The 24,193-nt window shown below is 38.4% G+C and overlaps 5 protein-coding genes and 1 pseudogene across 7 annotated transcripts; 5 read left to right on the top strand and 1 right to left on the bottom strand.

Annotated features, from left to right (window-relative positions):
- Nucleotides 1,180-2,992, top strand: LOC18766979 (annotated as a pseudogene).
- On the bottom strand, nucleotides 3,061-4,347 carry LOC18767671 (pentatricopeptide repeat-containing protein At4g32430, mitochondrial). Its single transcript, XM_020570651.1, has one exon. It carries the CDS (start codon nucleotides 3,925-3,927, stop codon nucleotides 3,292-3,294), a length of 636 nt encoding a protein of 211 aa, XP_020426240.1. The 5' UTR covers nucleotides 3,928-4,347; the 3' UTR covers nucleotides 3,061-3,291.
- On the top strand, nucleotides 6,128-8,969 carry LOC18767484 (probable LRR receptor-like serine/threonine-protein kinase RKF3). The gene has a single exon (XM_007201096.2). It carries the CDS (start codon nucleotides 6,721-6,723, stop codon nucleotides 8,683-8,685), a length of 1,965 nt encoding a protein of 654 aa, XP_007201158.2. The 5' UTR covers nucleotides 6,128-6,720; the 3' UTR covers nucleotides 8,686-8,969.
- LOC18766476 (sugar transporter ERD6-like 7) lies at nucleotides 10,168-14,384 on the top strand. Its single transcript, XM_007200932.2, has 19 exons — nucleotides 10,168-10,549; nucleotides 10,765-10,959; nucleotides 11,060-11,122; nucleotides 11,428-11,517; nucleotides 11,644-11,703; nucleotides 11,813-11,878; nucleotides 11,967-12,032; nucleotides 12,197-12,272; nucleotides 12,351-12,415; nucleotides 12,496-12,588; nucleotides 12,697-12,777; nucleotides 12,881-12,965; nucleotides 13,059-13,102; nucleotides 13,185-13,247; nucleotides 13,339-13,398; nucleotides 13,482-13,535; nucleotides 13,646-13,705; nucleotides 13,790-13,904; nucleotides 14,028-14,384. Exons 2-19 carry the CDS (start codon nucleotides 10,789-10,791, stop codon nucleotides 14,141-14,143), a joined length of 1,428 nt encoding a protein of 475 aa, XP_007200994.1. The 5' UTR covers nucleotides 10,168-10,549; nucleotides 10,765-10,788; the 3' UTR covers nucleotides 14,144-14,384.
- Nucleotides 14,768-19,476, top strand: LOC109950659 (sugar transporter ERD6-like 7). 3 transcript variants are annotated; one of them, XM_020570389.1, is made up of 20 exons: nucleotides 14,768-15,315; nucleotides 15,400-15,462; nucleotides 15,784-15,873; nucleotides 15,965-16,024; nucleotides 16,138-16,203; nucleotides 16,319-16,384; nucleotides 16,545-16,620; nucleotides 16,718-16,782; nucleotides 16,869-16,961; nucleotides 17,067-17,147; nucleotides 17,241-17,325; nucleotides 17,452-17,495; nucleotides 17,573-17,635; nucleotides 17,730-17,789; nucleotides 17,875-17,928; nucleotides 18,037-18,096; nucleotides 18,180-18,294; nucleotides 18,395-19,035; nucleotides 19,140-19,209; nucleotides 19,308-19,476. In XM_020570389.1, exons 1-18 carry the CDS (start codon nucleotides 15,127-15,129, stop codon nucleotides 18,508-18,510), a joined length of 1,446 nt encoding a protein of 481 aa, XP_020425978.1. In that variant the 5' UTR covers nucleotides 14,768-15,126; the 3' UTR covers nucleotides 18,511-19,035; nucleotides 19,140-19,209; nucleotides 19,308-19,476. The 3 variants fall into 3 exon arrangements, with proteins under 3 accessions (XP_020425978.1, XP_020425977.1, XP_020425979.1); XM_020570388.1 differs by having other exon boundaries at nucleotides 19,140-19,476; XM_020570390.1 differs by having other exon boundaries at nucleotides 15,199-15,315; nucleotides 15,827-15,873; nucleotides 19,140-19,476.
- On the top strand, nucleotides 20,513-24,183 carry LOC18766202 (sugar transporter ERD6-like 7). The gene is made up of 18 exons (XM_020570387.1): nucleotides 20,513-20,692; nucleotides 20,810-20,872; nucleotides 21,156-21,245; nucleotides 21,348-21,407; nucleotides 21,504-21,569; nucleotides 21,704-21,769; nucleotides 21,875-21,950; nucleotides 22,040-22,104; nucleotides 22,197-22,289; nucleotides 22,396-22,476; nucleotides 22,557-22,641; nucleotides 22,836-22,879; nucleotides 22,957-23,019; nucleotides 23,111-23,170; nucleotides 23,252-23,305; nucleotides 23,427-23,486; nucleotides 23,576-23,690; nucleotides 23,854-24,183. The coding sequence occupies exons 1-18, from the start codon at nucleotides 20,636-20,638 to the stop codon at nucleotides 23,967-23,969; spliced, it is 1,314 nt and encodes a 437-aa protein (XP_020425976.1). The 5' UTR covers nucleotides 20,513-20,635; the 3' UTR covers nucleotides 23,970-24,183.

The following is a 24,193-nucleotide window of genomic DNA, read 5'->3' as shown; positions in this document are numbered from 1 at the left end:
TTAGATTTGAAACTCTGCACCATCTTACAAAGTAAACAACCTATATTTTCACATAAGAGGACTAGTAAACATCTAACAAAATTTAAGACCCTGTTGCACCACATATGCACTTGTTTATTTGAATTGAACCTAGAAAGAAACCTCACCCATAATTTTTTAGCAACACCTATAAATGACACATACAATTTTCCTTCTTTGGATGGAAAAAAAAAAACAACAGGAAACACAGACTTCAATTGCAAAAATCACAAAAACCATTAAAACCATAATGAAACGAGAATAAAATCATAATAAACTAGCAATACAACAACACTAAAATGCCAATACACAACCACTAAATTGGCAATATGATAGCAAAAAACAACACTAAAACATCAATAAAACATCAATAACAACAACAAAACAACAGTAAAATAACAGAATTCCAAATCAAACGTAAGAATCAATCCACAAGAATAAACCCATTCAATGTTTCAAATACGGAATCATCAGAATCAGACAATTTCAAAGGAACCCCTCAACCCTAAACCAATTTCAGACAAAGCCCTAAATCCTAAACCAATTTCAGAGAAACCCCTAATCCAATTTCAGAGATACTCCTAAACCCTAAACCAATTTCGAAGAAACCCCTAAACCAATTTCATAGAAACCCATAAACCCTAAACCAACTTCAGAGAAACCCATAAACCAATTCAAATTGACGATGAACAGTACCTTTTGCAGGTGAACGATGGAAGAGGAAGACCACTGCTTCACAGAGAGAGAGAGAGAGAGATAGCTGTGCAAGAGAGCCCCTAGAGCTTCCCGCGACAGTAAAAGAGAGAAGAAAGTGTGAGAGCTGATCGAACAGAGAGTGAGACCTGAGCAATAGAGACAGAGAGAGCTGAGCGACAAAGAGAGAACAAATTTTTAGCAAAAGTGATATGTGTGCAATAAGTGGACAATAAATATATATTTATAGGTGATAGTTGCAAAATTTTTGGGAAGAGGTGGTATTTTCAGTTAAAATTATAAAAATGATGGCATTTAGAGCTATTTCCCTTAAATATATACGAATTTAAATCGCAGCCAGCTTTCTTCTGTTCCTATTCGAAGTGGGAGTTTCTGAGGAAATTCGAAGTCTTTGGGAAATGGGTTTTTGTGATTGTGAATTTGTGATGTTAATCGAAAAACCATTGATGGGATTTTGAATTTGAAGTGATTGGATTGGTTCTAAGGGTCTCTCATGGGGAGATTTCTTGGCGGGTTTGTGTTGCCTCTGCTGCTGATAACAGGTATTTTAATGAAAATGCCTTTTGTTCATTTGTTTTAATAACCCTGTTATTGTAGTAACAGGATTAAATTCAGGGCAACCATTTTTGGGCAACTCAGTTTTCTTGTAAATTCAGGGGACATGGGACCTCTGAATTCAATGGTGAAGTTGTTGCCACCGTTTGCGGTATCGTCGAGCTCGTCAATAAGCGTTGGAGAGTGGAGATAAACTATAGCCACGATGCATTGTTGATGTTTTCTTGAACTTACCTGACGGCATCCAGGTATAACTGTTAGCATCTGTAGTGATAAATTTCCTTTACCAGAGAATCAAGCTAACTAGTAATGGTGATATTGAAGATATTGACACAAGGCACGGAGTTCTGTTCTATAAATTCATGTAAATCTGTTAGATGGTCTGATTTCTTTGTTTGAACTTTTGTTTATCAATCTGAAGGCTGACGCAAATTGTGAGTTGGAAGTATGGAAATTCTTTCCTTTTGATCCGCTAAAGTCTGTTTCTTTAGATAACTAGTGGATATTCCACCAACTGGGAAAAGATGTATTGAGTATTAGTATTACAAGAATATAGTTAGAGAGCATCTTTTGGCATTTTCAAGGGAAAACACATTTGAGCAACTCTGATATTAATTCTAATATAAAACGTAAGGAAAATTGCTCCATTTTCCCTTGCTATTCCCTCGTTTCATTGTTAGAGGCAACGAACTGCTCTGGATGAACTCAACATGCGCAGCATTTTTGAGGAGAATGATGTCATTTGTGTATGTCCGCTAACATATATTACTGGCCTAATCGAATCATGAAAAAAGAAAGGAATAAGTTAAGAACTGATCCAGTGTTGCAAATACTTGCCCTTTTCCAGGCTGAAGTTCGTGGTTTTCAACATGATGGTTTACATCTCCAAGCTAGAAGTCAGAAGTATGGAAAGGTTTGTCTTCTTTTTATGTATTGACTGTTAGAAGGATGCTTCTGATCATTATCTTACTTGAGCTTGCTTATCTTGCATTCTATTTGGCTGTTATGGGATATTTTCGTCGTCATTATTGCTTCCCTCAATCAATTTTAATTTGCATTGCTTTCATTGCATCTATCCGATGTGGTCTTATGATTATCCATTGTTTTGTTATTGGTTTTCATTATGATTATAACCTGCATTGCAGCTTGGAAGGGGTCAATTGCTGACAGTCCCTCCTTATCTGGTGAAAAGACGCAAGCAGCACTTCCATCATTTAGAAAACTATGGTATTGACCTGATAACTGGCTGTAATGGATTCATCTGGGTTGGGGAACATGTTGAAGTGACAGACGATATGGTAGTGGATCAAGTGAACAAGTCTGAACAAGATGATGCCAAACCTGATGAAAATTTCATTAGTCCTGAAGATCAAGAGAAAAACTACACTTGGCAAGAGACAAGAGAGAACATATGCAGGGCTGCAAATGCTATCCACGTATTGTCTACTTTAGGCTTCAATATTGCTGTAGAAGTAATCATGGAGACGGTTGATTTGAGCACTTCTATAAATGTTGCTATACATGAAATGCTCGGTTCAGAGTTCTATGTTTTGGTTGCAGAGAAGGAGTCTGTAAGGCGAAGCATGACAAAAAAAAAAAGTGATGACTCTGTCCGCTTGTGAATTCTGTTATAAGAGAGTTGTTCGTCCTTAATCCTTTTCTTTTATCTTTATATTTTACACAATCAAACGTATTTTTGGAGAACAAGTGAACATAAGAATTATTCTCCATCCAATCTCATCTCATTAAATAGAGAGATGACATCTTCTTCGTCCATTGAAATCATAGTTGTCCAAGACACTACGTTGCGATCATTCATGTACTAAAAGACTAATTTTGCATCTTCAGTAACCTCACACTTTGAATATGTCAAGATCAATACATTACAAACTGAAACATGACTTCCATATCCTGATTTAATTGTCAAGCCATGTATCTGTTTCCCAAGTTCTAAATTCATTTCATGACCGCAAGCTGAAACTGCACTAGTAAATGAGACATGATCTAACCCCATCCCTTCTCCACCATCTCAATAAAGACAAAAATCGCCTCAAGGCCATGATTTCCCTCTTGAGAGTAACCTGATAGTATTGCATTCCATGAAACCAGATCCTCCTTCTCCATTTCATCAAAAACACTCCTAGCTTCTATTAACAGCCTCGACCTCGAATACATACTTATAAGTGCATTTCCAACAAAAACTTCACCATATAAACCAGACTTAAATATAAGAGAATGCAGTTGTAATCCAAATAGAAAATCTTCATGATCCGCACAAAAAGCAAGAATCGCAGTATAAGTCACTGGATAAAAAACAACTCCATTAAAATTCATCCTAAGAGCAAAATTCAATGCACCTTCACTTGTTCGAAACCCCGAAAGAATAGTATTCCAAGAAACTATATCAATATAGCACATAGTCTCAAAGATAAGTAAGGGACCATCAAACTGTCCAGCTTTGGTGTACATACTCATCAAAGAATTTGAAATCGTAGTATACGAAGCAAACCCAGAAGAAACTGCAAACCCGTGAATTTGGCATCCGGGTTTGGGGTCCCCTTGACAGGCCTTGACAGCAAGGGTAACGGTAACTTCATCGATGTTATGAGACAAATGTAGTTGATGTTGCTTACAGAACATGTCAAGGGCTCTAAGGGTAACGGTAACTTCATCGAGTTCGTTTCTCTATCTCTTCATTTCACTAGCGCACCACATTCCTCTGCGAGTGCAAGCTTCGTCTGTCTTCATTTGGAACAAAAAGGAGGCTGCCAGACCCGCCCAGGCTGCCTAGGCGCCGCCTAGACCCACCCTCGCCACCTAGAACCGCCCAAGCCGCCTAGAACCGCCCAGGCCGCCTAGGCTTAAAAATCAAGGGCTCTAAGGGTAACGGTAACTTCATCGTGTTCGTTTCTCCGTCTCTTCATTTCACTCATGCACCACATTCCTCTGCGAGTGCAAGCTTCGTCTGTCTTCATTTGGAATAAAAAGGCGGCGGCCAGACTCGCCTAGGCGACCTAGGCGCCGCCTAGACCCACCCTAGCCGCCTAGAACCGCCCAGGCAGCCTAGGCGCCGCGTAGACCCACCCTCGCCTCCTAGAACCGCCCAGGCCACCTAGCGCATCCTAGAACCGCCCAGGCCGCCTAGGTGCCTCTTAGAACCGCCCAGGCCACCTAGGCGCCGCCTAGAACCGCCCAGGCCGCCTAGAACCACCCAGGCCGCCTAGGCGCCACCTAGAACCGCCCAGGCCGCCTAACTCCCTTCTAGCATCAGAGTTGTTATCTTAGTGGAGATTTCAATAGCTGAATGACATTTGATGGTTTTCGTAGAGAGTCCAATCCAATCCAATCAACGGAGCAGCCGAAACGAAAGAAAAAAAATTCGAAGCTTGAGTTGAGAGAGAGAGAGAGAGAGAGAGAGAGGCTCAAGTCCCAGCTTGGAAGCGCTTATGGAGAAGCGAAATTGCTGTGACTGCGAGTGCAAGCTTTGCGTTTGTGAATATACTTAAGGCGTATAGCTGGGAGGCTATACCTTAAAATACTGAAAATAGAATAGCCGCGCGTCTATACCGTTAAAATATTCATATATATATTCGAAGCGTATAGCCGCATGGCTATACCTTAAATATACAATTTTGTCATGTTATTTTAAAATACCACTTTAGCTAATTAGGATAGAGTTATTTCTTCAATTATTTTATTTATACTAGTGATATTGGGGAATGAGAATTTAAGTTCTTTCCGATACCTCCAATTCTAATGATTTCCAGCTATTAGTCTATTAGGCAAGAATACAAAATAAATTTTATTTATAAGAAATAATACGGGTTAAACCCATAAATGCAACCACAAAAAAAAAATCCAATCCAAAGGCTTTGGACCTTTCTACACATTACCAGTTACAAAGATTTTTATTTGTGGCAGCTCTTCTTGCCAATTAATTTTACGATTTTTAGCACCTTTCTACACATTACCTGTTACGAGATTTTTAGCAACCTTGTAAAATTCATAGATGCAACTTCATAGCATCCTCAATTTTGGCATTACCATACAAAGGTTTCGGACCTTGAGTAGACCAAAGAGCGGTGGCTAGAGCATTTTATCAAATAGTTTTAATATAAATGTCATCAATGTCAAACCTTAATATGGTTTGATTGGATTCATGCAGAAAATGCACTTTGAACAATTTTGATTTACAATGTAACTTAGGAGACAAAAGAAAATGATTTTTGGTGTTTTTGATACTGCTTCTTATTATATTAAATGTTGGAAATTTCTCTACAACATGATAGGGGAGAGAGTCGCCCGGTTTATTAGCCGAAGAGGTTGATTCCTTGGAATCAAATGAAATTGTAGAGAAGAGAAATCAAAAAGAGAAGAGAAAAGGGAGAAAAAGAGTCGAACGGCTACGTAACCGTGATTAGAAAATAAAAGAGATAAGGTGGCTGACAATGGCATCTGGGACTGGGAGGACTATGCACGCACGTAAACACAGCACACACTTGTTGAATTATCGTTAACTGTATTTGATTAAATGCATTATATTTGTGTTGGAAGCTGGGCATATTATATTCTAATATAAAAGATAACGCTATAAAATAAAATAAAAATGGTTAAGCCGTAACGAGATGCTTGGTGTTACATTCAAAAAGTGATGTTTTAAACGTGACAATAATTATAATATTCAATTTGTTTTGTGTAGAGTGTGATGTATGCATATTGGCATGTGGAACTTTGTTATGAAAGGTTAAATTCAAAGGGTAGAGTTGAATGCTAAGAAAATAAGCATGAAAAGTCGCCACAGCAGACAACCTACCACAACTTAAGAATTCATGTATTGAAAAGAAAAGTAGACTTTTGTGTGCATATATAGTAAACTAGATTTTGCGCATTAAAAAAAAAAAAAAAGTAAACTAGATTTTGTTGTGAATTGCATAATGCAAACAATAATCACAAAGAGACCATCGTTTAGAAGCACATTTGAGTGGCATGTCATGTAATGTGTCAAATTTGAAAATGTGATACTTAAGAGTTATCTTTCTCGATAAAAATACTACCTATTTCCGTTTCATTGTTCTCTTCTTTATTTATCTAATCAGGTCGAGAAGCGAATAATGCAACGGGAATATGAAAAATTCTCTACGGGTATTCGGCCTGGCAAAATCTTAAGTTGAAGTCCCGAAAGACAGGCACATAGTGACACAGGTGACACGACATAGGCAGGCCGGCGAATCAGATTAGTTTCTGAGGGGGGCGGGTAGGAAGCTTCTCTGAGCTCGCCACCAACTCCAACTCAGTGACTAAATCATCAACTGTCAAACTGGCTGGCTGGACTGGATTTTACCAGAACGGTAAGCAAGCACCACACCACACCACTTGCTCTTCTCCACCTTCCCCTTCCCTTTCCCTCCTTCCCTTCGCCTTGCTCCAATTATCATGCCCTCGATCCAAACACCCCCATATGAAACCCTGACCATCCCAACCCCAATGTCCTCTCTCCTCTTTCTCCTTCTCCTCCTCCTACTTTCCTCCTCACCTCCTCCAACTCTCTCCCAGAAAAACGACACCGTCGCATGCCCCCTCAACTTCACGGTCCTCCGCCGGTTCGACCCGGCCTCCAACCGCCCCAAATTCGACCGCAACACCGAGTGCCAGTACATCCTCCAAGGCCTCCGGCTCGTCGAAGCACAGTACCTCCAGCTCACCGGCTCCTTCCTCCCCCCACCCAACGCCTCCGAGTCCTGCTGGGCCGCCTACCAAGCACTAGCCTCCGAGTTCGTCCCCAATTTCGACATTCGCGCCTCCTGCGGCTTTGAGACCAGCTGGATCTCGCAGGGCTGCATGAACATCACCACCAGGCGGCAATTCGAAGCCCTAGTCGGAAACGCAACGCTTAAGGACGTCATCGACAACTGTAACCAGTCTCTCGAGAACAGCTCGCCCTGTGCCTCTTGCACCACCAGCTTGTCCAGCTTGCAAGCCTCGTATTTGACCGGCAAGTCCGTCGGGAACGTCTCCACTTGCACGGCGTACCCGTCGGTGTACGCGGCGGCTTTCGCCAATCAGTATGGGCCGGCCGATGCCGGCACCGCCCAGTGCCTGTTCTCGCTCAATTTCTCGACGCAGAGCTCCGGTAAGAAGAAAAGGACTGTTATTTTGATTTCTTTGGTTGCTTGTGGTGTTGCGTTGTTGGTTATAATTGGCGGGCTTTGGTTCTTGTGGCATAAATATGACCAATTTATGATCAAGAAGAGGAGAAAGGATTATAATGATAAAATTGAGAAGGGTTTGGGTTCTGCCTTAGAGTCAATCAGTGGAAGCACTACTTTGATTAAGTTTAAATACGAAGAGATTAGTGCCGCAACTAAGAATTTCTCTAGGGACAACATAATTGGACGAGGAGGCTATGGGAATGTGTACAAGGGCATTTTGGATGATGGCTCTGAAGTTGCATTGAAGAGGTTCAAGAATTGCTCGGCTGCTGGCGACGCGAATTTCGCTCACGAGGTTGGGGTGATTGCAAGTGTTAGGCATGTCAATCTTGTTGCTTTGAGAGGTTATTGCACTGCCACTACTCCTTTGGTGGGTCACCAGAGGATCATTGTGTGTGATTTGATGAAGAATGGAAGCCTCCATGACCATTTGTTTGGGTCTTTTGGTAGCAAGCTTAGTTGGCCAATCCGTCAAAGGATTGTGCTGGGGACTGCAAGGGGATTGGCATATTTGCATTATGGGGCTCAACCAGCTATTATCCACAGGGATATCAAAGCTAATAACATACTTTTGGATGAGGCATTTGAGGCCAAGGTGGCGGATTTTGGACTTGCAAAGTTTACAGAAGAGGGAATGACGCATATGAGCACGAGGGTGGCTGGAACGATGGGTTATGTTGCTCCCGAGTATGCATTGTATGGGCAATTGACGGAGAAAAGTGATGTGTATAGTTTTGGTGTTGTGTTTCTTGAGCTTTTGAGTGGAAAGAAAGCGCTTCATGTGACTAACGATAACCAGCCATTGCTTGTGACTGACTGGGCATGGGCGTTGGTGCGAAATGGACAACCCCTGGATGTTGTTGATGATGATATGCCGGAGAAGGGTGCACCTGAAGTTTTAGAGAAGTATGTATTGATTGCTGTTCTTTGTTCTCACCCACAGTTGCATGCTAGGCCAACAATGGATCAGGTTGTGAAAATGTTGGAAACAGACTTGTCAGTTCCCTCAATCCCGGAAAGACCGGTTTCCATTGTGGCTAATATTGAAGACATTGAAAGACACAGCAGTAGTGGCTCACTTCATCTCTCTAGTTCGGGGGGCTATCAGACTTATACATTTGAAAGTCACCTCCCTTTTAACCCCAAGGGAGACGGAGAAAGTTCATTTTCCGGAGTATCAACTGTTTGACAGATTCCATTAATTGGTATGTTCACCCCCAATTTGTTTGTTGGTTCAGATTGTATGGTTTTATAATCAAATTTCCCTCTGTAAATATAAAATAGATGTATGACTAAAGCTGATTCTTTATTCAAGTGAAATAGAACAGAACACACTACACATTTTGACCGTCAGTGTCCTTTGTTACTTGAGCCCCTAATAGGATATGGAAGCTTATTGTATCATTGAAGTTTATTGCTTTGCAAATCCGAAGATGTCAATATTGCTCGTATATCACAATATTTATCTTTATCTTTGTCCAAGGAGGGATGGTTAAGGAAATGTGATGCCTTTGGTTGCGAAAAAAATCGAAATTATCCTTGCCTACTAAGATGCGGAATTTTGTTTTTCATCCATGAGTTAGTGGTCATAGTTTCTGAGTTCAAAGTTCCTGTGAAAACATAGACTGGTTGGTATATGTTGAGTAGGGCTTTTCATAATTCAGAGTTCCTCTGAAAAAAAAAAAAATCCGCATTTACTTGCCTTAGGTAAATGCAATGAAAGCAAAATTCAGGACAAGGTAGGTAGGTAAAGTTTCATGTGTTTTGTCATATTTTTCTAAAAATTGTTTTCATAGCTGGTACTGGGGGGTCGCCAAGTACCCACTGGTATTATTGTAAGAGAAGTGAATAATTTCAAAGCTGTCAACATGACAAATCTCTTGGGACCACGGCCTATCATTTCAATAAATTACTGGTTTGTTGATTCTTTTCCAAGTTTGATTCTGTGATCCAAGTCGACCCAAAGACTGCAAACATTAGCTTATCTTATATACGGTGGATCTGGGTTTTAGCGGTCATGATCGTAGATCTATAAATCTGTCATTTTATTTGAATTGAGTGCCCATCTTATTTTTTGGGTTACAGACAAATGAAGCTTTAGACAACGTGGGTGTCTGATGCCTAGACCCAGAAAATAGAAAATTAAAAAGGGAGCTCAAATTCGAACCTAAAGAAGAATGGTTGTTCAATGATTGAGAACTTTGTTTTAAGAAAGCGTCATTAACGTTCCGACAGGTAAAAAACGACATTGACTTGCAGATTAGTGGTTTCAAGTTCGAATCACCATGGCATCTTCGTAGTGTGTGTGTGAGAAACTCCTAGTATCACTTTTATTCATAAAAAGAAACTGGCATTAGCGTCAAGTTTCTCTTGGTATATACTTATTTACCAAAAAATTCCTGGAGGTATTGTCCTTTGCCTCTAATAATTCATCTTACATGATAAAACCCACGTCCACTCAGATTTTTCTTTTCGGCCACATTTAATATGGTAACACCAGCTAGCAGCAGAAAGAAAGGGACATAACAGCAAATATATCAATCGAATTGTTAGAACTTAGAAAGCTTGGATTTGATATCTGCAAAATGCCTATTAAATGAACCACAAAATTAATGAAGTTCCATCTTTTGAAAGGAAGATAAAGAAAGAAAAGAAGAGATCATATGAACCTGTGCTGGCAAAGCAATCACTTTGACTAGACATACATTCTTCCTTTATCTTCTCTCTTGGATTTTTATCTGCATCCTCTTCTTATCTTCAAAGCCATAGAGGGTTTTGTGATAATTTGTCATTCTTCCTTCCTCCTGTGTTTACGTGAAACCCATAACTTTTTTGTTTTTGTTTTTGTTTTTTGCATTGACACGACAGGGCAATTTTTTCTTGAATACAACAGAGATTCTTGTATTCCTCTTTTAATGAACTGGTGTTATGATGTTACTGCCTGCCTTGTCAGCTTATGCAATTGGTGGCAAAACTTGAGCACAACAACAATTGCCTGCATTTAGCTCTTTGTTGTTTTTATTAAATCAACCAGGCACTGTCAGTAAGAACACGTAAGTCAACCTTTATAAGTTGGAAAAAAGTTACTTCTGTAGAAAAAATTTACATCCTTTCTCACATATTGCTCTCTCGTCCCTCCATGTCTTTGCCAATAAGAGGATAAAGTTTTGCTGTTTCCTGTTTTCCATTATTTGATAGTTTCTTGCTTACACTACCCATCTCTTTGAATCTTCTTCACTTTGCCATTTACAAAAATTCATATAGACAGTGGGAGTTATATAATCAGGCAGAGATGGCCATCAAAGAGGATGTAGAGAGTGATTTGCAGGAGGGCATAACAGATCCACTCATGAGGGTAGAGAAGAACTTGGCTGATGGAGGTAGCAGCAGAGGAGGGAATCAATGGATGGTTTACCTCAGCACATTTGTTGCAGTCTGTGGCTCTTATGAATTTGGATGCTGTGTACGTGCTTTTTATGCATTTAGCTTTTCATTAATATATCTGTAAAAGTTGTGATCGTTCGACAGGAAAATTCTGACACTCTTGTACTGCCGGCTTCCAGATCGGTTATTCGTCGCCTACCCAGTCTGCCATCAGGGAAGATCTCAGTCTTACATTAGCAGAGGTATGCAATTTATTGCAACATTGATAACTGCTCTATCAATATTTCTATCAGAGCTGTTCTTTTGGATATGTAAGTTCATGAGTGGAAATCTCTATCTGTTGTACTGGAGGACTGAGGGTTTGCATTTTCTGCTATGCCATTGCTTTCAATCTCTGAGTACAATGGGACAATGTTTAAAAGCAATTCAGTAAACTTTCAGCATAATGCTTCATAAATTTTTTCTTTCAAATAACTTACTGGATATTCCTTTAAATGCTAACAAAAAAAGAACTTCTAATTGCTATCTTGACAAATTCTGCATGCAGTATTCAGTGTTCGGCTCCATTGTGACATTTGGTGCAATGATAGGCGCTATTACAATTGGGCCCATCAGTGATTTTCTTGGTCGAAAAGGGGTACGATGGCAAAACTATGTTGAATATACAGGACACACCGGTTATTAAGAACTTTTAGCAGTAATTTAAATCTGTTTCCATTGATATCACCATATAACAATATCTATACTACAAAATTGTATGCAGGCCTTGAGAGTGTCTTGTGCTTTCTGTGTTGCAGGTTGGCTTGCTATTTACTTTTCCAAGGTTTGTATGATTTTGCACTTAAATTTTTGTCTGTGCTTTTAGATGCTAAGCAAATGTTCTCCTCAGATATTTGACTTTAGTCATGTTCTCTATCTTATTGCTACTGAAGGGGGCTTTGTCTTTGGACATTGGGAGACTGGCAACTGGATACGGAATGGGAGCCTTTTCGTATGTGGTAAGTTGTTTACCCTCCTCTAGAGCCCCAATATTATTTCAATACATGTTATTAACAAAGATTAATGCAATATTGGATGGATGATAAGGTACCTGTTTTCATAGCTGAAATTGCACCCAAAAATCTTCGAGGAAGATTAACTGCTATAAATCAGGTAAACATGTAACAAGAAATGCAATCCTTGAACCTAGCTAGTAGAAATCTTTTGTGAGTTAGCTTTGATATTTTAAGCAAGAAATTGATGTGGGTTAGTTCAACAACAGACTATATGGGTTTGGACTGGATCATATCTAACTTTGTCTTCTGCTCATTTTATAGTTAATGATCATTTCTGGAGTGTCCATTTCCTTCATAATTGGGGTACTAGTAAGCTGGAGGGCTTTAGCATTAATCGGTGATTTACTTAGACAGACTGTGCTTTAGAATACTTACCAATATAGTAGTAGAGTGCTCATTTGTGTGGTGATTGCAGGACTAGTTCCCTGTGCAGTGACCATTTTCGGTCTCTTTTTCATTCCCGAGTCTCCAAGATGGTTGGTAAGAACTACTTTTCTTTTTCTTTTTGTAGTTATATAATGGCAACATTCAACAAGTTGATGACTTCGTCATCAATTCAGGCGAAAACAGGACGCCAGAGAGAGTTTGAAATGGCACTGCAGAAACTTCGCGGCAAAGATGCTGACATATCTCATGAAGCAGCAGAAATACAGGTTCTTATTTTCAACTCCTCAACTCCATCTCCTAGCCTACATTGACAATCTCTTGGAGCATCAGGATGATCATATATGTTATGGAATAACATGTAAATACCTTGATAGGATTATATCCTAACTCTTGACCGGCTCCCTAAAGCCAAATTGCTGGATTTGTTTCAAAGGAGATACTTGCGCTCAGTCATGGTAAGAGCTTCTTTCTACACCGTTTGTACTGTCAGTTTTTTCTTTTTTCTTTCTTTGTCTTTCTGGTTAGACCTTTCTTTGCTATTAATCTTTGTTTGATCAGATTGCAGTTGGGTTGATGGTCTTTCAACAATTGGGGGGAATCAATGGGGTCTGTTTCTATGTCAGCAATATCTTTGAACAAGCAGGTAGAAAGAAAGAATAGCTTGGCATTCTGGCACTCCTACAATCTATGTTTTCAGTATCTAAAACTTTAATGTACCTTTCTGTATCTACTTCAGGATTTTCTTCCAGTGTTGGAACTATAACTTACGCTATTCTTCAGGTTCGAAATCCCTACTGTGACAGCTATTCGAATCTTTTAATTTTTATCCACTAAAGCATCTTGATGTGGTTCTGCTTTACAGGTTGTGGTTACTGCCGTTGCTGCATCTGTAATGGATAAAGCTGGACGAAAGCCTCTAATTTTGGTAAATTGCTGCACAGTTTTTGTTCTGAGAATTTGCTGAGACAAGTTGCTATTCACATTCAGAAGGTTTAACTTTTTCCGATTTATTCTAGGTGTCTGCGTCAGGGTTGGTACTTGGCTCTCTCCTGACTGCGATTTCATTCTTTCTGAAGGTAATCCTCAATCAGTGACACCCTAACGTCTCTCTGTTTAGGTTTATCCAACATAACATGACGAAAAGCTCTTTGTGAACCAGGTTCATGAATTGGCACTCACAGCAACTCCCATACTTGCTGTAACTGGCATACTGGTAACTGACGAGCCTTGTCGAAATATATTATCCATGCAGATTGTTCTCTTTTAACATTGAGTTTCCATTTTTTTTCTTATATTTCTTTAACAATTTGTTTCTGGATTCAGATATATATAGGATCCTTCTCAATAGGAATGGGAGCAGTTCCTTGGATTGTGATGTCTGAGGTATATAAAATTTGCAACATTTACTCATCTAACCTTCCATAATCGATCATGTCACTGATCTGAATAAATTTCCATCTGCTGCAGATATTCCCTATAAATATTAAGGGGCAGGCTGGAAGCTTTGCAACTTTAGTGAACTGGCTTGGTGCATGGTTGTGTTCCTACACTTTCAACTTTCTTATGAGTTGGAGCTCCTATGGTAAATACCTTTTCCTTTTCTTAATATAAAAACTAGAGAGTAGAGAGTAATATTTAGTAGAGTTAATTTATAAAGCAATCTGATTATACATGGTAATAACTCATTACATATCTCTATTTTCAGGTACCTTCATTCTTTATGCAGCCATCAATGCTCTGGCTATATTGTTCGTGATCTTGATGGTACCGGAAACGAAAGGGAAAACTCTGGAACAAATCCAAGGAGACATTAATAAATAGAGAATTGAAGGAAGAATTAAAAAAGAAAAGAAATGAAGAGCATTTTTTGTGGTTATTAGTTGTTGAAAATTTTGACAGCACAGTGCAGCAGATTGGTTGATGGAATCTTGAGAGACGCTTCCAAACCACAAAAATATTGTACTGCTTCTGTTTACCCCACAAAAACATTGTCCCTACTTCTTTTTCATTTGTTTCAATGACTGTTTGGCATTGATTGGTCTATTTATTTTGCTTTTGTTTTTGCCCCATGAGAGAGCTGAGGTATTGCAGAATTAGAAAGGAACAGAAGAGCAAAAATATCAATGGAATTGTTAAAAAGCTTGGATTTTCTAATTTGGAAAATAAATTTCCACCTTCCTTATGAAAAGGAAGAAATTATAATATGAACCTATACTATACTGGCAGCCACTTCGACCAGAGCTACATCCTTCCTTATCTCCTCCGTCGGATCTTGAAATTATAATATGAACCTATACCGTATAGACAGAGTTATTCTAAACGGCATGTCTCTTTTACTGTTCTGTTGTTGACATGTTGTGATGTTACAGCCTGCCTTGGCGTTGGCGGCTTTGCAACCGGTGGCAAACATAAAAGTAAGTCAAGTTAGAAAGAACTACTTGAGCACAAGAAGACAATTGCCGGCATTTAGCATTTTGTTGATTTTTTTAATTCAACAGGGTACTGTCTCATTAACAGGCAGTGTAGATCAATCAAACCTTCAGAAATTCAAAAAAAAGAATAAAGAAAACAAAAAAGGAATAAAAAAAAACAAAAAAAGAAAAGATACTTCCGTACAAAAAAGCATTTACATCCCTTCTGGCATATTGCTCTCACTATTTCTATGCCTATAAGGAGAGGATAGAGATTTCTTGGTTCCATTATTTGATAGTTTTTTGCTTACACTACCCATATCTTTGATTCTTCTTCTCTTTGCCATTTATAGAAGTTCATAGGGACAGTGGGAGTTATATAATCAGGCAGGCATGGCCATCAAAGGGGATGTAGAGAGTGATTTGCAGGAGGGCATAAGAGAGCCACTGATGAGGGTAGAGAAGAACTTGGCTGATGGAGATGGATCAGCTGATGGAGGAAGCAGCAGAGGAGGGAATCCATGGATGGTTTACCTCAGCACATTTGTTGCAGTTTGTGGCTCTTATGAATTTGGATGCTGTGTAAGTGTTTATAGTTTTTTTAACTCAGAAAAACCATTGTGATCTCTGGACAGGCAAGTTCTGAAACTTTTGTATGGCTTCCAGGCAGGTTATTCGTCGCCTACTCAGTCTGCCATCAGGGAAGATCTCAGTTTATCATTAGCAGAGGTATGGAAGTGATTAGATCATCTATAACTGCTCTATTAATATTTCTATATGAGCTGTTCTTTGGACATATAATAAGTTCATAAGTAAAAATCTATACTTGTTCTACTGTATGACTGAGGGTTTGCATTCTCTGCTGTGCCATTGCTTTCAATCTCTGAGGTGCTATCAGTGTAATTTCAGCATGCTATAGAAAATTTTCTTTCAACTGACTCGCTGGATGTTCCTTTAAATGCTAAAGGAAAACAGTTTTTTAATTTGATCTTGACAACTTTCAAACTGAAGTTTCTTCTCTCTTCCTGTGCATCTGTATTCTGTATGCAGTATTCAGTGTTTGGCTCCATTTTGACGTTTGGTGCAATGATAGGTGCTATCACAATTGGTCCCATCACTGATCTTCTTGGTCGAAAAGGGGTACAAATTGCGAAACGATGTTGATTATACAGGACACATCACTTATTCAGAAATTTTACTACCAGAATCTTCACTGTAAACTTGTATGCAGGCATTGAGAGTGTCGAGTGCTTTCTGTGTTGCAGGTTGGCTCGCTATTTACTTTTCCAAGGTTTGTATTATTTTATACTTGGGATTTCTCTGCGCCTATACCTACTAAGCAAATATTTTCCTCAGATATATATATTTGCCTAATTCCTGTTCTGCATCTTATTACTTTTGAAGGAGGCTTGGTCTCTGGACATTGGCAGACTGGCAAACGGATACGGAATGGGAGCCTTTTCATACGTGGTTAGCTATTACCCTCCTTTATAACTTGAGTGTATGTTGAGACCACAAATTACATACAAGTACCTGTTTCAACACATGTTAATAACAAATTTTGATGCAATATTGGGTGATGAAGGTGCCTGTTTTCATAGCTGAAATTGCTCCAAAAAATCTTCGAGGAAGACTAACTGCTATAAATCAGGTAAACCTGTAACAAGAAATGCAATCCTTGAAGCTTACTACTAACAACTAACAATCTTTTGCGACTTGCCTTTGATACTTTTTAGTAAGCAAATACAGATTACTTCAACAACAAACTATATGGATTTGGATCATATCTAACTTTGTTATTCATTCTGCAGTTAATGATCTGCTGTGGAGTGTCTGTTTCCTTCATTATTGGAGTACTAGTTAGTTGGAGGGCTTTAGCATTAATTGGTGATTACTTAGACAAACTGTGCTTGTAGTTCGAGATTTAAAATAGACAATAATATCCCATACAATAGCAGAGGGCTCATTTGTGTGGTGACTGCAGGACTTATTCCCTGTGCTGTGAATATTTTCGGTCTCTTTTTCATTCCTGAGTCTCCAAGATGGCTGGTAAGGAACTACTTTTATTTAATTATTTCTACTGAGTTGATGGTAACATTCAACAAAATAAAGACATTATGATCTCATGAATGCAGGCAAAGAAAGGACGCCATAAAGAGTTCGAAGTTGCACTGCAGAAACTTCGTGGGAAAGATGCTGACGTATCTCATGAAGCAGCAGAAATCCAGGTTCTTATCTCCGATTCCTGAACTCCTCTGAGCCCACATTGATGATTTCTTAGAGCATTTGGAAGATCAGATATGTTAAGACATACCATGTAAATACTTTGACAGGATTATATAGAAACTCTTGACCGGCTTCCTAAAGCCAAATTACTGGATTTGTTTCAAAGGAGATACTCACGCTCAGTCATTGTAATAGTTTCTCTCTACCATTTCCACAGTCAGTTTTACATTTCTTAGTGTTTGAGTTAACTTTCCGTTGATATTACACCTTTGTTTGATCAGATTGGAGTTGGACTGATGGTCTGTCAACAATTTGGAGGAATCAACGGCGTCTGTTTCTATGTCAGCGATATTTTTGATCAAGCAGGTACAAAATAAAGAATAGCTTGGCATTCTGACACTACTACAATCTATGTTTTCAGTATCTACCGACAACTTCACTGCACCTTTCTGTATCTTTCTCTACAATTGAAATATAAATGTTCTATCTCAGGATTTTCTTCCAGCATTGGAACTATAACCTATGCTATTCTTCAGGTATTCCTACTGTGACATCTCTTGGAATCTCTTAATCTTGTCCATTAGATGCATCCTAAAGTGGTTCTGTTTTACAGGTTGTGGTTACTGGCATTGGTGCAGCAGTAATGGATAAAGCTGGAAGAAAGCCTCTAATTTTGGTAAACTAGGGCACAGACTTTAGTTCTGAGAATCTGCTGAGACAAATTCCCATTTATATTCACAAGGTTTAACTTTTTCCAATTTCTTTTCTAGGTTTCTGCATCAGGGGTGGTACTTGGCTGTCTTTTGACTGCAGTTTCATTCTTTCTGAAGGTGATCCCTCAATTTTTGACCCTAACTTCCCTTTGTCTAGGTTTATTATCCAACAATAATCTGAAAAAATCTCTGGGTGAACCAGGTTCATGAACTGGCACTCACAGCAACTCCCATACTTGCTGTAACCGGCATACTGGTAATGCATTAGCCTTGTCAAAACATTATCCATGCTTATCGATCTCTCTTAGCGTCAAATTTTCATTTATTCTCCTTGCATTGTTTAACAACTGGTTTCTGGATTCAGGTCTATATAGGATCCTTTTCAATAGGAATGGGAGCAGTTCCTTGGGTTGTGATGTCTGAGGTACATAAAATTGCAACATTTACTCGTCTAACTGTCCATAATGGATCTTGTCGTCGACGTAAACAAATTTCCATCTGCTGCAGATATTCCCTATAAATATTAAAGGGCAGGCTGGAAGCTTAGCAACGTTAGTGAACTGGTTTGGTGCATGGTTGTGTTCCTACACTTTCAACTATCTTATGAGTTGGAGCTCCTATGGTAAATACCTTTTCCTTTGTTATTGTAAAAACTGAAGAGTAAAATTGGAAAGCAATCTGATTATACATGGTAATAACTAGTTATATGTCTCTAATTTCAGGTACCTTCATTCTGTATGCAGCAATCAATGCTCTGGCTATATTGTTTGTGATTTTGATGGTACCTGAAACAAAGGGGAGAACCCTGGAACAAATCCAAGGAGCCATTAACAAATAGAGAATTCAAGCAATAATTTTTCATTTTAAAAAAGAAAAAAAAGAAAAAAAAAACAAGAGAGCATTATTTGTGGTAATTCTCATTGAAAATTTTGACAGCTCAATTCAGCAACTTGGTAGATGGAATCTTCGAAGATGCTTCAAAACCACAAGAATATTGCACTGCTTTTCTTTTTTCTTTTTTTTTAATAAAAAGATAGTTTAAATTATTCGTACCTTTGTGTTTTATTTGTTGCAAGGAATGTATTAAAAATATATATATTTTTTTAGAAACAAAAAAAAGGGAAAATATTGTCGGGAACAAAATTCGCCGGGAAAGGTAACAAAAGCTTATAAATCGGGACCTAGAAAGAAACACATCTTAAATCTTGTGTTTTGCTTGAACCCATTTCTGAAAAGCCTTCGGACAATGCTGATTTCCAATTGACACCACCTGGTCGTCTTCTAGATAAGTAAATGAATTTGTCTGTATCAAAAGGAAATGATGGACAAGGAGGCATTGATCAAGTCAAAACATATCTTAGAGGTATTGACCATTCATTTTTTTGCCCTTTTTGCTAGTTTTCCGTGTGAGAGCACACAGATAGCATACTGGGCATGTTTTGATTCAAATCCTTTCTTTTGTCACAGAACCTGTAGGGGGAAGGCTTGCACTGATAGGAAGCACTCCCATCTGGAAAGCAGCTCTAACCGTTGCAATGTTAATAATAGAATCAACATCTTCCTTTCATTTTACTTCTTGTGGTGTGATGTCCACAAGTTATAAGAGCTGATAGTTTACTTGTTTGTGATTTTCAGGAATGTTCATTCTGTATGCAGCATTCTTTGTGGTATTTCTCATTGAAAACTTTGACAGCTCAAGCCTGCAACTTGTTAGATGGAATCCCGGTAGATGCTTCAAAACCGCAAGAATTTTGTATTACTATTTTTAGGATGGTTAAATTCATTCATGCCATAATTTAGGTGTTTCATTTGTTGCAAGGAATGTTTGCCATACATGACAATAACCAACAAATGGAGATCACTTCTACAAGCATTGTGATAAAAAGCCTTGAGAAGAAGTATAATCTGAGTTAATGCATAGCATTCCGAAATACAAGGCTTGGATTCGATCAAGCCACGATACATTTGGTGCTCATTTACAATCTAACAACATAACGGGCTAGATGTTTGATTAGAGTTTATACGGTCATTTTACGTAGTTTTTGAACCTAACTATTGGCCAAGCCATCACAATTCAGCTATCATGCACAGACAGCATAATGAAAACGGATAGAAATGTTACAAAGCCTGGATTTTCATTTCTGATTAAAGGTTAAAAAAGGAAAGGAAAAAAAGGATTATTATAAGCCTATACTGGCTGCAACTTTGGACAATGACTGCCGACCAAAGTCCTCCCTGTCTCGTCTCTCGGATTAGGGTCTTCTTTTTATCTTTGTAGTGATTGACTTTTAATCTAAGCCTACTATAATACAAATCCTATAAATACTCCTCAAAATCTTCAAAGACATAGAAGAAACCGATTGCTTGTGTCGTTTTCCAATTCTGTCAATACCTTTATGTGAAAGTGAGAGCATGTCATGCAAACGACAACGATTTATTCAATACGGCATATTACTATATATTGTCCTGTTTTACTGGACTGAACTTGCGTTGTCAGCAAATATACAATTCGTAGCAATCTTGAGCAAGTCAAGTTTTAACCAATTGAGCACGAGAATTGCCTACTTTTGAGCTCCTTTGTTACAAATCCTAGAAAAATGAAAAAAACAATGACCGCAAAGAGGCAGCATTGACCAAACTTAGAAGTTTTAAAATAATAATTTAATCGAAAATTTAGAAAATTTACCACCCTTCTGGCATATTGTGCTCTCTACGTTTGCCTTCCATTATATCATATTTTCTTGCTTAAAGTACCCATCTGTTTGAATCATCTTCTCTTTGCAATTTATACAGATTCATAGACATACAGGGGAGTTATATATAATCAGCCAGACATGGCCGCCATCAAAGAGTATGCAAAGAATGATGCGCAGGAGGAGATAAGAGAGCCATTGGTGAGGGTGGATAATAACTTGGATGTTGGAGATGGATCAGGTCATGGAAGCACCAAAGGGGATCAATGGATGGTTTACCTCAGCACATTCGTTGCAGTTTGTGGCTCTTATGAATTTGGATGTGGTGTAAGAGTGCTTAGCATGCATTTAGCTTTTGATTGGCAGAGCAGAAAATTTGTGATCTTTGGACCGAAAATTTCGTTTGATATTGTGTTGTTCTGACACTCTTTGTATGGCTTCCAGGTGGGTTATTCATCGCCTACTCAGTCTGCCATCAGGAAAGATCTCAATTTATCATTAGCAGAGGTATATGAAGGTGACTAGGACACCTGTAACAATATTACTAACACAGCTATTTTAATGGATATGTAAATGCATGCATGGTGTTAGGGTGGACTTTTAGATTCAAGAAAACAAAAACAAGATATAAAACTAATTCCTGAAATGAATTAGAGGTTGAAAATAAAATGGGAGAATACTATCAAGGAATTTGGTAAACATTCCGCATAATACTTTTGCTGGATTTTGTTTAAATGCTAAAGAACAACTAAAGTTTTTTTTTTCCTCTCTTCTGTGCATTTGTGTGCAGTATTCAATGTTTGGCTCCATTTTGACATTTGGTGCAATGATAGGTGCTATCACAATTGGCCCCATCACAGATTTTCTTGGTCGAAAAGGGGTACGATTTGAGAAACTATGTTGAATTTATAGGACACGCCTTAATTGTGTTCATTGATATATTCACTATCTAACAATATCTAAACTGTAAACTTGTATGCAGGCCTTGAGAATGTCCTGTGGTTTTTGTGTTGCAGGCTGGCTTGCTATTTACTTTTCCAAGGTTCGTATTAACTGTACTTTTGAAATTTCTCTGTGCTTTTGCCTACTAAGCAAATACTCTCCTCATATATGTAACCATATTCATGTTCTACTGAAGGGGGCTTTGTCTCTGGACATTGGGAGACTGGCAACAGGGTACGGTAGCGGTGCCTTTTCATACATTGTGAGTTATTACCCTCCTCTATAATTTGAGTATTTTGTGAGACCACTATATAGTGGAAGTACCTTATATATGATATTTCAAGTTTTAACATATGTTATTAACCAAGTTTGATGCAATATTGGGCGGATAATAAGGTACCTGTTTTCATAGCTGAAATTGCACCTAAAAATCTTCGAGGAAGACTAACTGCTATAAACCAGGTAAACATGTAATCAGAAATGCAATCCTTGAAGCTAACTGGCAACAATCTCTATACCTATATGGGTTTTGATCATAACTAACTTTGCCTTTTGCTTATTATATAGTTAATGATTGTTACCGGAGTATCTGTCTCCTTCATAATTGGGGTAGTAGTCAGTTGGAGGGCTTTAGCAATAATCGGTGAATTTCTTAGACAACCTGTGCTTTTAATTAGAATACCCTATGATCTGTAATACAGTGGCGGAGGCTCATCTGTGTGGTGATTGCAGGAATTGTTCCCTGCGCTGTGATCATTTTCGGTCTCTTTTTCATTCCTGAGTCTCCAAGATGGTTGGTAAGAAAGTACTTCTCCTTTTCTTTTTCTGTTTATCTGATGGTAACATTCAATAAAATGAAGACATAGATTATGACTCATCATCAGTGCAGGCAAAGACAGGACGCCAGAAAGATTTTGAAGTTGCACTGCAGAAACTTCGTGGCAAAGATGCTGACATATCTCACGAAGCAGCAGAAATCCAGGTTCTTATCTTCAACTTCTTAACTCATTTCCTAACCCACATTGATAATCTGATAGAGCATTTCGAAGATCATATGCGTAAAGGCATTTCATTTACTACCTTGACAGGAATATATAGCCTCTCTTGAACTGCTCCCTCAAGCCAAATTGCTGGATTTGTTTCAAAGAAGATACTTGCGCTCAGTCATAGTAATAACTTCTCTCTACACTATTTATTTGTACAGTCAGTTTTATATCTCTTTCACTTTGAGTTAAACTTTCCTTATCAGATTGCAGTTGGGTTGATGGTCTGTCAACAATTGGGGGGAATCAATGGGGTCTGTTTCTATGTCAGCAATATTTTTGAGCAAGCAGGTATAAAACCCTACTAACTGAAAGAATAGCTTGACCATCTGACACTACTATATAATCTATGTTTCTAATATCTACAACTTTAGTGTATCTGTCTCTATCTCTTTCATCTTCCTGTCAGCAAACTGAATCACTCACTTAAAGCAGACTTGTTATACAATTGAAAGCTAACTACTCTATTATTTGAACTATCTCAGGCTTTTCTCCCAGACTTGGAACTATAACCTATGCTATTCTTCAGGTTCTAAATTCCTACGGTGACAGCTCTTGGAATCTTTTAATTTCTCCCCATTATGTTCATGTGGTTTTGTTTCACAGGTTGTGGTTACTGGCCTTGGCGCAGCCGTAATGGATAAAGCTGGAAGAAAGCCTCTAATTTTGGTAAACTAGTGCACACTTTTAGTTCTAAGAATCTTCTGAGATAAACTCCTATTCATACTCGTTAAGTGTAACTTTTTCCAATTTATTCCAGGTTTCTGCATCAGGGTTGGTACTTGGCTGCGTCCTCATTGCCACTTCATTCTTTCTCAAGGTAATCGTCAAATGCTGACCCTAATATCTGTTTGTTAAGGTTTATCCAACAAAAGATAAGAAGAGAGCCCTTGTGAAACAGGTTCATGGATTGGCACTCAAGGCATCTCCCATCTTTGCGGTAGCAGGAATATTGGTTAGTAACTCATTAGCCTTTCTCAAAGCATACTCTCCATGCAGATCAGTTTCTTTTAAAATCGACTTTTCGTGTCTTTTCTCTTTTCATTCTATAGTTAACAATTCATTTCTGCATTCAGATCTTTATAGGATCCTTTTCAATAGGAATGGGAGCAGTTCCTTGGGTTCTGATGTCGGAGGTATACAAAATCTGCTAGGTTTACTCATTTTATCCATCATGATTGTCTTGATCAGTCACCAATCTAAAGAAAAATTATATCCTCTGCAGATATTCCCTATAAACATTAAAGGACAGGCTGGAAGCTTAACAACGTTAGTGAACTGGCTTGGTGCATGGTTGTGTTCCTACACTTTTAACTTTCTTATGAGTTGGAGCTCCTACGGTAAATAGACATCAACATTTTCTTCACTTATAAATAGAAATATTTAGCAGAGTAAACTTATTAAGCAAACAACTCTTCTATTTTGTGAAAGCTAAGTCCAAGTAATTTATAAGTTTACAAGTTATAAGAGCTATTCATTAATTTACTTGTGTGTCATTTTCAGGTACCTTCATTCTCTATGCAGTAGTAAATGTTCTGTCTGTGTTGTTCGTGATTGTGATAGTACCTGAAACAAAAGGGAAAACCCTGGAACAAATCCAAGGAGCCATTAACAAATAGATGATTAAGGAAGAACAAGAGAAGACATGAAGAGCACTCTTTGTGGGTATTTCTCATTGAAAAATTTGACAGCACAAACCAGGAACCTGGTACGAGGAAGAGGCTTCCACACCAGAAGAATTTTGTACTGTTATTTTTACAGATAATTAAATTGATACATACCAGAATTAGTGTTTATACAAACATAAACAAGAACCAACTAATACTTGGATTTAAGGTGAAAG

Source organism: Prunus persica, chromosome G8 (assembly GCF_000346465.2).
Source record: "Prunus persica cultivar Lovell chromosome G8, Prunus_persica_NCBIv2, whole genome shotgun sequence".
In the NCBI taxonomy this organism is placed as follows: domain Eukaryota; kingdom Viridiplantae; phylum Streptophyta; class Magnoliopsida; order Rosales; family Rosaceae; genus Prunus; species Prunus persica.
This window is presented reverse-complemented; position numbering and strand designations above follow the sequence as displayed.